The 13,214-nt window shown below is 39.5% G+C and overlaps 2 protein-coding genes across 2 annotated transcripts; one reads left to right on the forward strand and one right to left on the reverse strand.

Annotated features, from left to right (window-relative positions):
• Positions 1-2,568: 2,568 nt before the first annotated feature.
• On the reverse strand, positions 2,569-3,380 carry LOC5579024 (39S ribosomal protein L20, mitochondrial). The gene is made up of 4 exons (XM_001664155.2): positions 3,191-3,380; positions 2,861-3,069; positions 2,707-2,795; positions 2,569-2,651 (listed from the first exon to the last, which is right to left on the reverse strand). Exons 1-4 carry the CDS (start codon positions 3,275-3,277, stop codon positions 2,632-2,634), a joined length of 405 nt encoding a protein of 134 aa, XP_001664205.1. The 5' UTR covers positions 3,278-3,380; the 3' UTR covers positions 2,569-2,631.
• Positions 3,381-9,105: 5,725 nt separating this feature from the next.
• LOC5579023 (tRNA (cytosine(34)-C(5))-methyltransferase) lies at positions 9,106-11,980 on the forward strand. Its single transcript, XM_001664154.2, has 4 exons — positions 9,106-9,359; positions 9,423-10,830; positions 11,029-11,523; positions 11,588-11,980. Exons 1-4 carry the CDS (start codon positions 9,291-9,293, stop codon positions 11,872-11,874), a joined length of 2,259 nt encoding a protein of 752 aa, XP_001664204.1. The 5' UTR covers positions 9,106-9,290; the 3' UTR covers positions 11,875-11,980.
• Positions 11,981-13,214: the final 1,234 nt, after the last annotated feature.

Below are 13,214 nucleotides of genomic sequence, written 5' to 3' on the forward strand. Positions count from 1 at the left end.
CTATTGAGCATTGAGCTGCGACGCACGTTGGTTAGCCTCAGGCTCGACATGGATGGATACACCATCTTCTATGGTGACAGAGGGCCCGATTGGCTTGTCAGATGGATCGAGCCCGGGACATCCTGTCTACTGCGAATCACTGCAGTTGATATATGGCATGTTCATGTTCTGGTTAACCCATTTTCTAACGCGCAGCAGTATATATAACACAATTTTATTACGCTTCAATGTCATGATTTTGTTATTATAAATTATTGAAAATAAATTCACTCTGTAGACTCAATTACATTTCAAATTGCATAATGACAGCTTGTTCCGTAGTAAGATTTGCCGAGTTTTGGCTCAATTTTTAATGTAGGTAGAATTAGAAAATGTAGAAAACAGGAAATGCAATATAGGTAGGATTACCATCCGTCCTGATTCAGCAGGACATGTTCTGATTTTAAAATTAATTTTAAACGCCTTATTTATTTTTCATATTTCAAATTTTGTTCTGCTTTTTCCTGCTTGCCGAACACCATGAAATGTTATAGATAATTCGAATTTCTAACACCATATTTCCTAAGCATTCCTAACACCATAACGCAGCAAGCATGTTAAAATTACATCTTTCTCAAAATTCATGTTGATTTTTGTGGTTCAGAAATTGACTCCAGTTGGATAAAACGTTTAGGATGCAGCACAGAAAATCCTCAGATTCAGCTGATGTTCGAAGTTTCCAATATGTACTGCTAATAGAATCAGTTGAACTCTTACTTAAACATAAGCTATCATCTCTGGTGTATTTTCACAGCATTCTATCGTTATCAGAATAAAAGGAATCTTCGAAACTCCGATCATTAGTTCTAGCACAGGTGGTAACAACAATGTCTTTTGTTCTATGATATATACTTAGCTGACATTCTTAGCCATTTCATAGCCACATCTTGATCAGACACTAAGCAGGTTTGTTAGAAATTCATCGGTAAATTGCTGACGAGATTTTTGCAGGATATCTTGGGTCGTGATGAGATGCTTATTAAAATTTCAAGCGACAGTTGGGCAAAACGGATTCCTACTGACTTTGAATAATAACCTTGAGAACTTTCTTGTCACATTCACAGCAAAATAATTAATGAACTTCTGGCAAATTGAAACAGTGTCGATTGTTGTCTCAGCATAAGTCTATGCTGACTATGATTTTATATTCATACCCACTAACTTAGTTTCTTTAGATCTTTCGAGAAAACGACCAATAATTATTAAAAAGGGAAACATCTCCTTTATTTGTTATTTACAACAGAAATAAGTCTTAAAATTTGAAAAAAAAAATCTTTTTGTCTCAAGAGCTAAATTTTCCGACACTCTTATTTCAACAGTGATATTTCAAGAAAATCAGTAAAATCAGTGAAGGAAACCTCAGGATGATAAATACTTTGACATTACAAGCCTTTATCATTGGAAAAATACGAATCATGTTGGGCACTATCAGGTAAGTTAGGAAAATAATCAAATGTCCTGATTTTGAATCTTCAGGATACGGTCACCCTACATAGAGATCACAAACTAGAGGAAGAATGTCGCTGTTGGAGCACCTTTTGCTGGCGGATATAGGTGGAGCTATAAATGTCAACGCAAAAAAGTATGCAGTTTGAACCTTATGTACCCAACATGTTGAACAGAACAAAGGGAACATCAGCGACATCGGGTTGAAATTCATAGATTTGCCTTATGAAACCAAAATTTGAAAACAAAAAAGGTTTTCATGACAAGCCTGGAAACTTTGCGGTCGATAGGCTCGTGTGTACACCATGCGTTTATCAACGCCTTGATAGGGATGATGCTAAAATGATACATAAGGATTAATTCAAATAGGCAGGATGTCATGAACTCCATTAGGGGAACCAAGGTTTCCTTCCATATCGCAAAGAAAGAAGACTGTACCGTTTTGCCGAAAACTCTTAAAGGTCGCGAACTTCTTATCAAACCTCTTGGAGAGAAGAAGCGCACATTTCATACTTATGATGACAAAACTGAACGTTTGTTCAAAGCCGTCTTGTAAGGTCTTTCAAATGACTAGAAGTCACCTGAGATCAAATGATTTACTTCGATTTTCCCCAGTCCAAGTAAATAATTATGAAAAAGAGAATCCAATTTGGCATTCTTCGGAAAGGGCTTTCTCAGGAATATTGTTTAGTTCACTTTAACAAAAGTGATTTAAATATCATAAAAGCTTAAGAAAAAGCAATACTCATGTTCGATATCCGTGTGACATGGGAACAATTCCAGAAACCTGGAGGAAATTACCAGAAACCCACTCAGTGCCGTCGGTGCCAAAAGTGGGGTCAAGGTACAAAACATTACCGCATGGATGGTAAATGCATGATTTGCGGAGGTTCTTCTCACGCTCAGGGCGGCTGTTGCTTTGTAGCAGCGGATTCTAACCACTTGGCTAAGGAAGGCCCCTTTATGACTACTATTATGAAGCATACATTAGGGTCTCTGAAACCTGTGTTTTCGATGGTATCTCATTTAAATAGATCTCTTAGTTCTTTAAGGCTTTCTCATTACATTTGAATGTATCGAACATTAAACAATAACTAGTTTTATTCAATAATTCTTACGTTTCATTGCTTAACAATGAAACTATACTTATTGGCTAGATGAAGATCCTGCAATTGAAGCCAACTTAGATATTGTTACCATAACATTTAAAAATTTTCTTACCTTCGTCATCTTCTGGAACTTGTTGGCTAATAAGTGCCAACGCTTCAAAAGTCCTCGGTTCCCAAATCGCAAGATCAGCCAACACTTTCCTAGAATTGAAATTTCACATGTAAATATACTCATCAAATTGAATAAATCAAAATACCAAAATTACCTATTTAACAAAACCTCATTCCTATGTAGACCATCCTGGAAAGCGGCGAACTGCATTCCGTGCTGCTCGCATCCGGCGTTAATCCGCTGGGTCCACAGTTCTCGCATATCTTGCTTCTTCAGCTCCCGTCCCTTGGTGGCATAGGCCAAAGCTCGATGCACGCTTCGGATCGTTATCGAGTAGCAGTTCCGTGGACGACCGATGTAGTGCTGTAGAGTATAAATTTTGACCACGTCAAATCGTTATCGGATTCAATGTGCGCTATGCGATGTTTTATCTTGCACTGCGTACGCCTTGTGGATTGAGTTTTGGGACCAAATCCGCACTTACCGCGGCCAATTTGAAGATTTTCCGCTTCCTCCAGAATTCGTCCGGTCCTCGTGCACGAACGAAGTTAACTACAGTGGTGAATACCATTTTTACTGGGGAAACTCGTGATAAATGCAACAAAATTCAATGATAACTCCTGCACCGAATAATGTGGTGCTCTGCGAGAAAATCAAAACAAAGTTATGTCACCGGCTCTGGTCAGGGTTCCCAGATACGTTCACCCACTTTTGTCAGCAAACGGGTTCATATACATTTGGTATAAAATCATAATCTATATAAAATAATTAAATATTTAGATGTTATGAATCATGTTTCCTATTTTAACGTTTTTTCGCAGCTTCACATTTGTGATGAGCATGTTTAATAAAGACGTTGGTGTTTCTGCAAAGAGCACGTCAATCTACCTCTTCAAAAGCAGCAGGCTGGAAAGATTTTTTTCCAGCAACACATCATAAGAACCCGTTTATCATCTTCTGCTACAAAAAAAATCTCAAGTTTGCAGTACATGTACATTTAAATGCATCCAAATGCATGCATTAGATCAAATGCATCAGAAGTGATCCACCCCTTGATGGGTGTCCTTGAAACTGTAACATTTCATACAAAATTCGACAAATATTCATACAAAATGCGTCACGAGGGGGTGGGTGTGTAGCGGTCCTGCCGACCGAAGGAAGCATTTTCCTCCCCGTATTGAATAATTCGAAAGATCAATGATCACCATTGATCTAAGAAAGAACCCTTTTATTTTTCGACGATGTTCCACGCAAGTTAGTGGATTACATCAGATGTGGGTTTTCACTAGGTTAACTAGAAACAAGCGATGTAAGCAGAAGAGAATAACCTTACTGCTTGTTGCTCGTTAACGTGCTCCAATGCCGGAGAATGTTTTTGTTTTAATTTTGTTTGTGTGTCACCCGACAGCGCTGACTGAACGCCCCAACAAGGTCTGGACTAACCGAGCCAGAGCGACGCTCGTTTTGGCTTTTCTCTTTTTTCAGATTGGGAGATTGAGTTCCCCGCGGGAGCGCGATAAAACGCCCCGATCGCTGGCGGTGAGGCCCCCAGTTCTGACGGTTCGTTACAGGAGATGTCCGGGTGTGTACGACGTCCCCAGTTTTTACGGTCCGTTACAGGAGGTGTTCGCGACAGATCCGGGTCGCGATTCCGTGGCGTTCGGATTGAACCTACTTCTCTGATATTTGCGAAGAGGGACGACAATTTTTCGTTCAAAGTTCAGTTGACATTTTTCTGCCAAATTGCCGAGCAGGTCATTCCGGGTCGAGAGTGTTTGATAGTGATATCCAGCTTTTTACGAGCGCCAATGGCTGCCGCGAAAAGCCTCGCTTTCTGGTAGGGATCAAACGATATGACATTTGGCTTGGGTCCGTTCAATGGAAATGACCCAAGCCAAACGTCAAATCTCCCGATCCCTACCAGAAAGCGAGCCTGCTTGCGGCAGCCATTAGCGGTTTTAAAAAGCTGGATAAGGTGGGATGAACGATAGAATAAGGGCGGAAAGTTAGTGAATTGTGACGACTTTTAGTTTGAACATCAATAAAACTTACAATTACAATATGATGTAGATTTCTAGCAAGTGTTTTTAGCAGTTGCGGCAGCTGCGTCCGGTGCAAGTCATAATGAACAGGACGATGCCAAGTCGACGCATTCCAAACAGTCGATTGATGACCAGCAGCAACAAGAAGAAGAGGATGAAGCTCGTGATGATAAGGACGAATCCGCGGTGAGTGTGTACTATTTTCTTATTTTCCTAAGTTAAGCTCTAAACTCTTTAAAAAAATCTCTGACTGAGATCCAACTTCCTCAGTTGAAAACAAATGTTTATATATTTTAAAACTTGGTTTTATTGGATAGTTGGAACAAGTTTTAAAAATAATATCAATGATTATAAAGTGAATGAAATAGCGTAGATTTTAAGCATCTAGTGTAACTTTTAAGAGAGGGATAACACATCTTTACATTAGGATTATCGAACGGAATTGAACAAACCCTTCTACTATTCTGTTTTGGTTGTATGAGGGATGAGTTTTTCTCCAAATTGCATTTACTTCTACCTATCTCGAGTCTAAGCGCGATTGTAGGGCATATTCGGTAAATTTTAACGTACTTATTTATTTATTTATTTGACGTCAAACAATTTCCATTCTAAATTACATTGTGTTTTTAATATCTATGTGTTTATATACTATAAATTTGTTGAGTATACTCGATTCAATATTATTTTGATTTCTCAAAACAGATTGCCAATTTGCGTTATCTGATTTCAGTCTAATATTAGTATAATTGGCTCTACTATAATCGAAAATATTCTCATACACATATTCGTGAGGAGTATGATAAATATGCACAAACATAGAATATTCTATTGCCGTGTGAAACGCTTCATTTTTCCATAATGGTGAAATTGACTCACTTACACAGAAATCTTCATGCACATTTGTCAATAAAAAAAATCTAGGTAACAGTTTTGTTTATTTTTTATATGATTTATTTGATTAAGGCCTAAGGATGCAGTTTTGTCAAAAATAAATTGCAAAGTTTCATTATCGCCAACAACAGGGAGTAGAATACTCTCGTTTTCAAAATCAGGAATGAAATCTGCATTACGTTGATTGAAATCGCCATAAATATGCATTTTGTTTTCGGGAGGAAGTTGATTTATGATTTCTTCTGCTATCAGGAAAAAACTCTCGTATGTTGACTTACAAGCCTGATCTGGGGGAAAGTAAACTGATACAAAAATATGAGTTTTTTTACCAATATTTGATTTAACCCACACATGCTCAAATTCTTTAAAGTCAGGTGAACCAATGATTTCAGAACTGAAATTTGATGATATTGCAACAACGACTCTTGAATGTAAATAATTTAAACAAAATATGGAGGAATTCCCATCTAATGAATACATATATACATTAAAGCAGAAACACTCACAAACACAAGTAAAGAAAAAAAGGCCAAATATTTAGCAGATAGTGATAAAATCTTTAAAAGTAGTGAAAATTTTAAGTTTTCTGTAAATTTTCTTCTCCAATGTTCTTTTATTAAGCTGTAGCGACTATTTATTAGCATGTCTTCTTTTTGTTTTAGCAGCAAATCAAGTTAAGATTCGCGAAAAGTACAGGTTTTTAGAAACTCAAAACAATGTACACACACTTATAATTACTGCATTAAAGCCAATCGATAATGATGGAACAGTTGAAGTTCATAAATTTGCATAAGGAACGATCTCAAAACCAACCAAATATATTTAAAGCAAACAGAAAGTAAAAAACAAACACGCAAATCTCTCATACAAGTGTTGGAAAAGCAACACAGAAAACGAGTGCATTTTTACGCCAATGGGAAGATGAGGCAGTCAAATTTCCCTCCCCAATTTTTACCCGTGCGGCACTCTAAAACAGGAGAAAGAGTCATGATTTCGAGAGGAAAGTGTGTTTTCATGTTATGAAAATACACCATGACCAAAAGTCATGAAATCATGAAGTATTTTACCGTAACGCTGTACGTTACGTTTTCAATTTTTAGCAAAGAAAAATGGCAATTAAAATTCTCAAATCATGAAGCATGTATGCTGGAACCATGAATAAAATTCATGGAAACATAAGCACTATTCATGGATTTAGTCATCTGTAATTTATGATTTCTATTTTTGATACGAAAGGTGGCAATTTTGGTCATGATATCATGAAACATAAAACCACAGACAAACAGACGTAACACTTAGAACAAATTTCTTCAAAATCCATCGCCCAGTTTACACTATCATCATCTGGCGAGCATGTTGCACGAAAAGGTGTTTCGTGCAACAAGACCGGCAGATGGCGGTAGTGTGAAACGTCAAACACGAAGAAAAACGATGCGCGCGCCTCTGGTTGTCAGATATGTAACATAGCGAATTTGAAATGATTGTTAAATGAGTGGTCGATGGAAATTGCGTCAGTGTTACGTCTGTTTGTCTGTGATAAAACTTTATGAAATCATGACTTTTTGTTCATGAATCCGGCAACGGATTTTTTTCCGTGCAAGTAACAATTTCAGTGCTTTTTGATCTTGGATGTTATTTATGGAGGTTATATTAGAGATGTATTCATTCCTAACAGATTTAATAAAGCATTGCAAAGTGCCAAACGTTCTTTTCGGTAAAACCCACTTTAAAATGCTTTGTAGATATCTACAAGAGCTCCCGTTAAAACTTATTTGCTGGTCACATTTGTTGATAATAAATTGTATTTTGAAGGAGCTGTGTAGTGTCTATTAAAACCTATATTTAAAACCTCATCTTGCTTGTCTTGTCAAGGCATACGTAAAACTTCTAAGACTATGCTAAGTCATGTTAAAGCCTTCTTAAATCTCAACTGTCTGATGCATGTTATAGAAATGCAGTCTGCGTGTGGTTATCAATATCATTATGTTGATAATCATAATCATGTAGTGAATCACGAATTAATCAGAACGCAAACATAGAAATGAAAAAAAATCCTCTCGAAGAATTAACAGACCATCGCATACTTTTCCCATTCTTGCCTGAACTTCCCGTTCTAGTGGGACAACTATGCTGTGCACAACAGCTGAGCTGCACGAGAAAAACTTTCATTTTTCAGACACTTATCACTTACCGTTTTCTACATAAGTACAACCGATCAAGCACGACGAGCTTTATTATAACAATTATTCCAATGAAACAGTTAGATACATAACGGCACAAATTTAAATAAAATGAATTGCATCACAAAATTGAATCTTCCGATTTGTTTACCTTTTTGACAGCACTAGCTTTCCTGAGTGCATTAAGTTTAAGTCAAGGCTCCGAAAAAAAAAACCATTATGTCTAAGTGCCGAACAAATATTCTGATTTAGGAATATTTTAGCCAGTGAGGGTTTTGTGCACGGGTTCTTAAGATCAAAAGCGTTTATGAATGATTATATTGTTCGGAATAATCACCAATTGATCTTAAACCATCCCAGACAAGACCAGCAAGATTTAACTGGATGGAATCCATTTTTATTGTCGCCGTTTCAGATTGATAATTACAATATTCGTGGGAAATTTAAATTTATGATTGAGATGAGCATGAAATCATTTTAAAAATGGAATGGAGTAAAATATTGGATAGCCAATAATGATGTTGTAATTGTGGCGCGTTGTTGTAAATCGAAAAATTTTATGTCATTCCACCAGTAAATTTTTATTGGCAGGTGTCAAAAATTAAAATTTTTGGCGTTATGAAATTAAGGGGACACGGGAGACCGTGTTATTTTCCCTATCTTTCATCAATCATAGTGATTCATTTTCGCATCGATATATGGTGTGGTTCTTGGGATTTGCTTCTTGAAATGGATAGGGTGATTATGATGACGTCCCGTGCGGCCTTAACCCAGAGAAGAAAATAATTTATAGCACGTGTATAGAGGATCATGATGAGCCCTTGCATGCTATAAAACGTTTGACTTTTACTGTACGCCCTGTTTTCAAGTTTCCCGTGAGAGAGAGAGCGAGACAGCACCAACACACGGCGCACAGTAAAAGTCAAGAGACCAAAAGAATTTATGGCACGCGCAGAGGCTCATGGATTCTTGAGGTTCTTGAGCGCAACCGAAAGCGCCCAATGAGAATATATACCGAGGTGTGGAAAATACAGTTAGTGTGTGTGACATCCGTGTACGGTGCAAAATGTTTCACAACTACAAGCGAGTGAGCTCCCATAAGAAGCCGTGTAAATTAGTGACGTAGTTATTTTTGTTTACGTTTTTCTTCTTCACTAATACATAGCCATTGCTTCTTCTCCCACACCTTGGTATATATTCTCATTGGAAAGCGCCGAAAGCCTCATAATCTTATTTTATAGCAACTGGTTTTATATTAAGCGATTGTAACACCCCAACTTGTGCAGCTGTCATCTTCTTTGCGTTCGCATCTCAGAAAGCACGCTGTTCTCGTTCGTCGGCTGTTGTAAACATTCTCCCTCCCACAGCCAGCACAGCAAAGCGGTAGTGAAACAGATTTTTTTTCGAGTGGATTTTCCAGCGAATTTTCAATTTAAAAAGTGCAAAACTTGTGATTTTATTCTCAACGACGATGGGCAAAAGGCGTGGTAACAATAAGCAAAATCCGTTTGCCAAGAAAAAGCGCGATCTACGAGAGAAGGTAGGCACGAATGCTGAAGGTTATGTTTCAACCCGGGTGATTGATTGCATGTTTTGATTCCAGGAGTCGGAACCGGCCCGGCGGGAGAAACCATACGATGACATTGTCCGCGCCAATGAATCGTTCGAGACCTACTACAAACACCAGAACATCTGCAAACCGGAGGAATGGGATGAATTCATGGGAAAGCTGCGTGCCAATTTGCCGGTCACTTTCAGAATCACCGGTTCCAAGAGTCAGGCCCGTGCCCTGCTGAAGATCATAAAGGATACGTTTTTCTCGGAGTATTACCGGGCGGTGGCTGAGTTCAGGGAGAACGGCGAAGACGTTCCGGAGCCGCAGTGTTTGGGATGGTATCCCAACGAGTTTGCCTGGCAGTTGGATCTTTCCCGGAAGGACATTCGGCGTTCGGAGCCCTTGTACAAATTGCACAACTTTTTGATTGCGGAAACGAGCTCCGGGAATATCAGCAGACAGGAAGCCGTTTCGATGATACCGCCACTGGTGCTGGGAGTTGAGCCTCAGCACAAGGTGTTGGATATGTGTGCCGCTCCGGGATCGAAAACGGCTCAGTTGATCGAAGCTTTGCATGCTGGCGGGGAAAATCTTCCAACGGGATTCGTCATGGCCAATGATATCGATAATAACCGGTGCTATATGCTGGTTCACCAAGCTAAGAGATTGAGCTCGCCTTGCTGCGTGGTGACCAATGCGGACAGTTCCAATTTCCCCAACCTAAAGCTCAAAACCGAATCCGGGGAAATGCAAACACTGAAGTACGATCGTATCCTGTGTGACGTTCCGTGCTCGGGTGATGGAACCATGCGTAAGAATCCGGACATCTGGACCAAATGGAACCTTCAGCATGCATGCAACTTGCACGGATTGCAATATCGCATTGTAAGGAGAGGCGCAGAGTTGTTGGAAGTCGGTGGAAAGTTGGTATATTCCACATGTTCTCTGAATCCCATCGAGAACGAAGCCGTACTCCATTATCTTCTCACACAAACGGGAGATGCCATGGAAATTGTGGATGCCAGTCATTTACTGCCATCGTTGAAACACAACCCCGGCATCACCTACTGGGAACCGGCCACCAAGGACATGAAGTTCTATAAGACTTTCGACGAAGTACCGCAAATGTATCACACCATCATTCGTCCGCAGATGTTCCCTCCAGCTCCGGAGGACGTGGCCAAGTTCAATCTGGAGAAGTGCATCCGAGTGATGCCACACCAGCAGAACACCGGAGGTTTCTTCATCGCCCTGTTGGAGAAGAAGAAACCACTTCCATGGGAAACGAGTGAGGCAGAGACCACGAAAGAAGCGGATGCCAAGAAACAGGACGATGAGGAGCCAGCCCGCAAGAAGCCTAGGTACCGCAGAGGCTTCAAGGAGGATCCGTTCGTGTTCTTCGATGGGCAGGAGGATATTTTCGATTCCATCAAGGATTTCTACAAACTGAACGATGGTAAGAATTGATAACGCACTGTGTTACGGACGTTGAAAAAACGTGATCGAAATTGGAAAAACTTTTCCGAAGACGCTATAGTACCAGAATTGTATTTTCAAGGTAAAAATAAGTCAACAATCACGTTTTTTCAGCTTCCGCTTCCAGTGTAGAAAGTTAGGTTTCATCCAAAATGCTAATAAATTTCTAAAATTTCAGCCTTTGAACCGAAGAACCTGTTAACCCGTTGCAAGGAGGGCAAAAAGAAGAACATCTACTTCTGTTCGGAGATCCTCCGGCACGTCATCACCAACAACGAGGAACGGATCAAGTTCATCAATCTGGGCGTGAAGTCGTTTGCCCGATGCGACAATCGCAACATGGAATGTGACTTCCGGTTGGCACAGGAAGGTCTTCCAAGTGTAATCGGTTTCCTCGGCCCAGACCGACAGCTGTCCATCGGCAGGGACGATCTGGTACGATTGTTGTCGAACAATGATCCGACGAGGCCGCCGGAAATTAGCACCCTGTCGGAAGAGACGCAGAACAGTGTGCAGAAGCTGGGCCCGGGAAGTTGCGTGCTGAAGTATGACGAAGACGATCTGCAGCTGGACATCGTTGGCTGGCGTGGAACGAAAAGTTTGAGGGCGTACGTCGATCAGCACGATACCGTGCACATGCTGCGACTGCTGGGTGCCGATGTATCCAAATATGGTACGTCAATTATGTCTTATAAGGTCTTAGAAGTGGATTTTTAAAATTTTTATATTATTCGCAGAGAAAAACAAATTTGAGGCCAAGAAGGAAGCAGAAGCGGAGAAGGAAACGAACAAAGATGAAGCGGACGACGATGTAACGGAAGATGTAACGCAGGCCGAAGAGAACGGAGAAAAGGCGGTTGTTGCAGAAGTAAAAGAAGAAAGTAAGGACACAGAAGCAGTGAAAGAAGAGGCGAAAGAAGAAAGTAAAGATGCAGCAGCAGTAACTGATGAAGTGAAAGAAGAAAGTAAGGATGAAGATGTTAAGATGGAAAGTGAGAACGATGTAAAGGTGGAATCGAGTTGAAACATCGTCAAGCGAACGTAGCTTGCTCCAAGCAAGTGTTATTATGTAACATTACCACTAAATGTTGAATAAACATGAACGATTTGAATTCCTGTTCGCAAAATGAGGCGCTTTGTTGTTGACCTGATATTGACGCATATGATGGCCAAATATAAGCTTAGGTAGAAGCATACGATTTCCATTACCCACTTTCCCCACGGTACCTTGTCAAAATTACTGTTTGCACTTTTGCTCCAAATTCCACATATACCGTGTACGCACCTAACTTTGCGCAGTTCCAAACTTTGCGCATTTTTAACAAGCATGAAAAAATTATTATTAATCAATGATTTTTTCAACATTTCTGTTTCACCAACATGTTCGTTTATGTGAAATAAGTATTTGACATACATTTGTTTACTAAGAAACCCTTGTTAATGTTAGTAAATAACCAAAAAACCTTATCATCACACGTATAAACCTCAACTTTTACACCGTCTTAGCACAAGCACTAAGGAGTGGCTCTGCCAAAAATCAACATTTCTCTGAACAAAACTGTGTTATGAGAAGTATATTTGCGGTGTATTTGCAAAAACGGTAATATTCTAGTAATTCAATTAATGTTCCATATAATATGTCGAATTTTTATTTGAAAAAAAGCGATGCGCAATGTTAGGACCCATTTTTTACATAAAGGTCCTAATTTTTGCGCACTTCAAGCAATTCGAAATGGATCTTAAATACATGTACGTCATTGCAAATGCTAAAAGCTGTCGATCTTACCAGGAGTCACTCAATCCATAAGGCAACGGCTACATATAATATTCCTGAAACTACTTTTTGTATGAAGCTAAAGGCAAGGTATGCATCGAAAAATCTCGGAAAACCCACTGTATTGACGCAGGAGGAGACTTTTACTGTAAACATAAATAATAATTAGCGGTTGGCTTCCCAGTTGATGGACAATGATTCACTTTCCAGTTGTCTAGCAAAAAAACCCCTTCAATTATGGAATATCCGGTACGTATGGCAAAAAAAAAATTAATCGCTAGTGATCAACGATACATCACCTAATTAATTGATGCTTTCTATGGATTTGATTTCAGTGGAAAGTAAGGGTCCGTCCATTAAGGGACAGCCCCTAAGCAACCTTCAGCTTGAAATACTAATTGACAGTACTGCAAACGAGAAAATTTTCGAGTATAGCTCACCTGAGCTTCAATTGAAGCACATCACTGCTAAAGACTCGTCAAGTTCATCTGGAAATTCTCCACTGATGACATGTACAGCAGAGAAGAATTTTCTTTAAAAAAGCTTCCAAATTGTGCGAAATCGAATCGTTCACGACCATTAGCAGTGAA

The sequence above is a fragment of the Aedes aegypti genome, chromosome 3 (genome assembly GCF_002204515.2).
Source record: "Aedes aegypti strain LVP_AGWG chromosome 3, AaegL5.0 Primary Assembly, whole genome shotgun sequence".
NCBI classification, from domain to species: domain Eukaryota; kingdom Metazoa; phylum Arthropoda; class Insecta; order Diptera; family Culicidae; genus Aedes; species Aedes aegypti.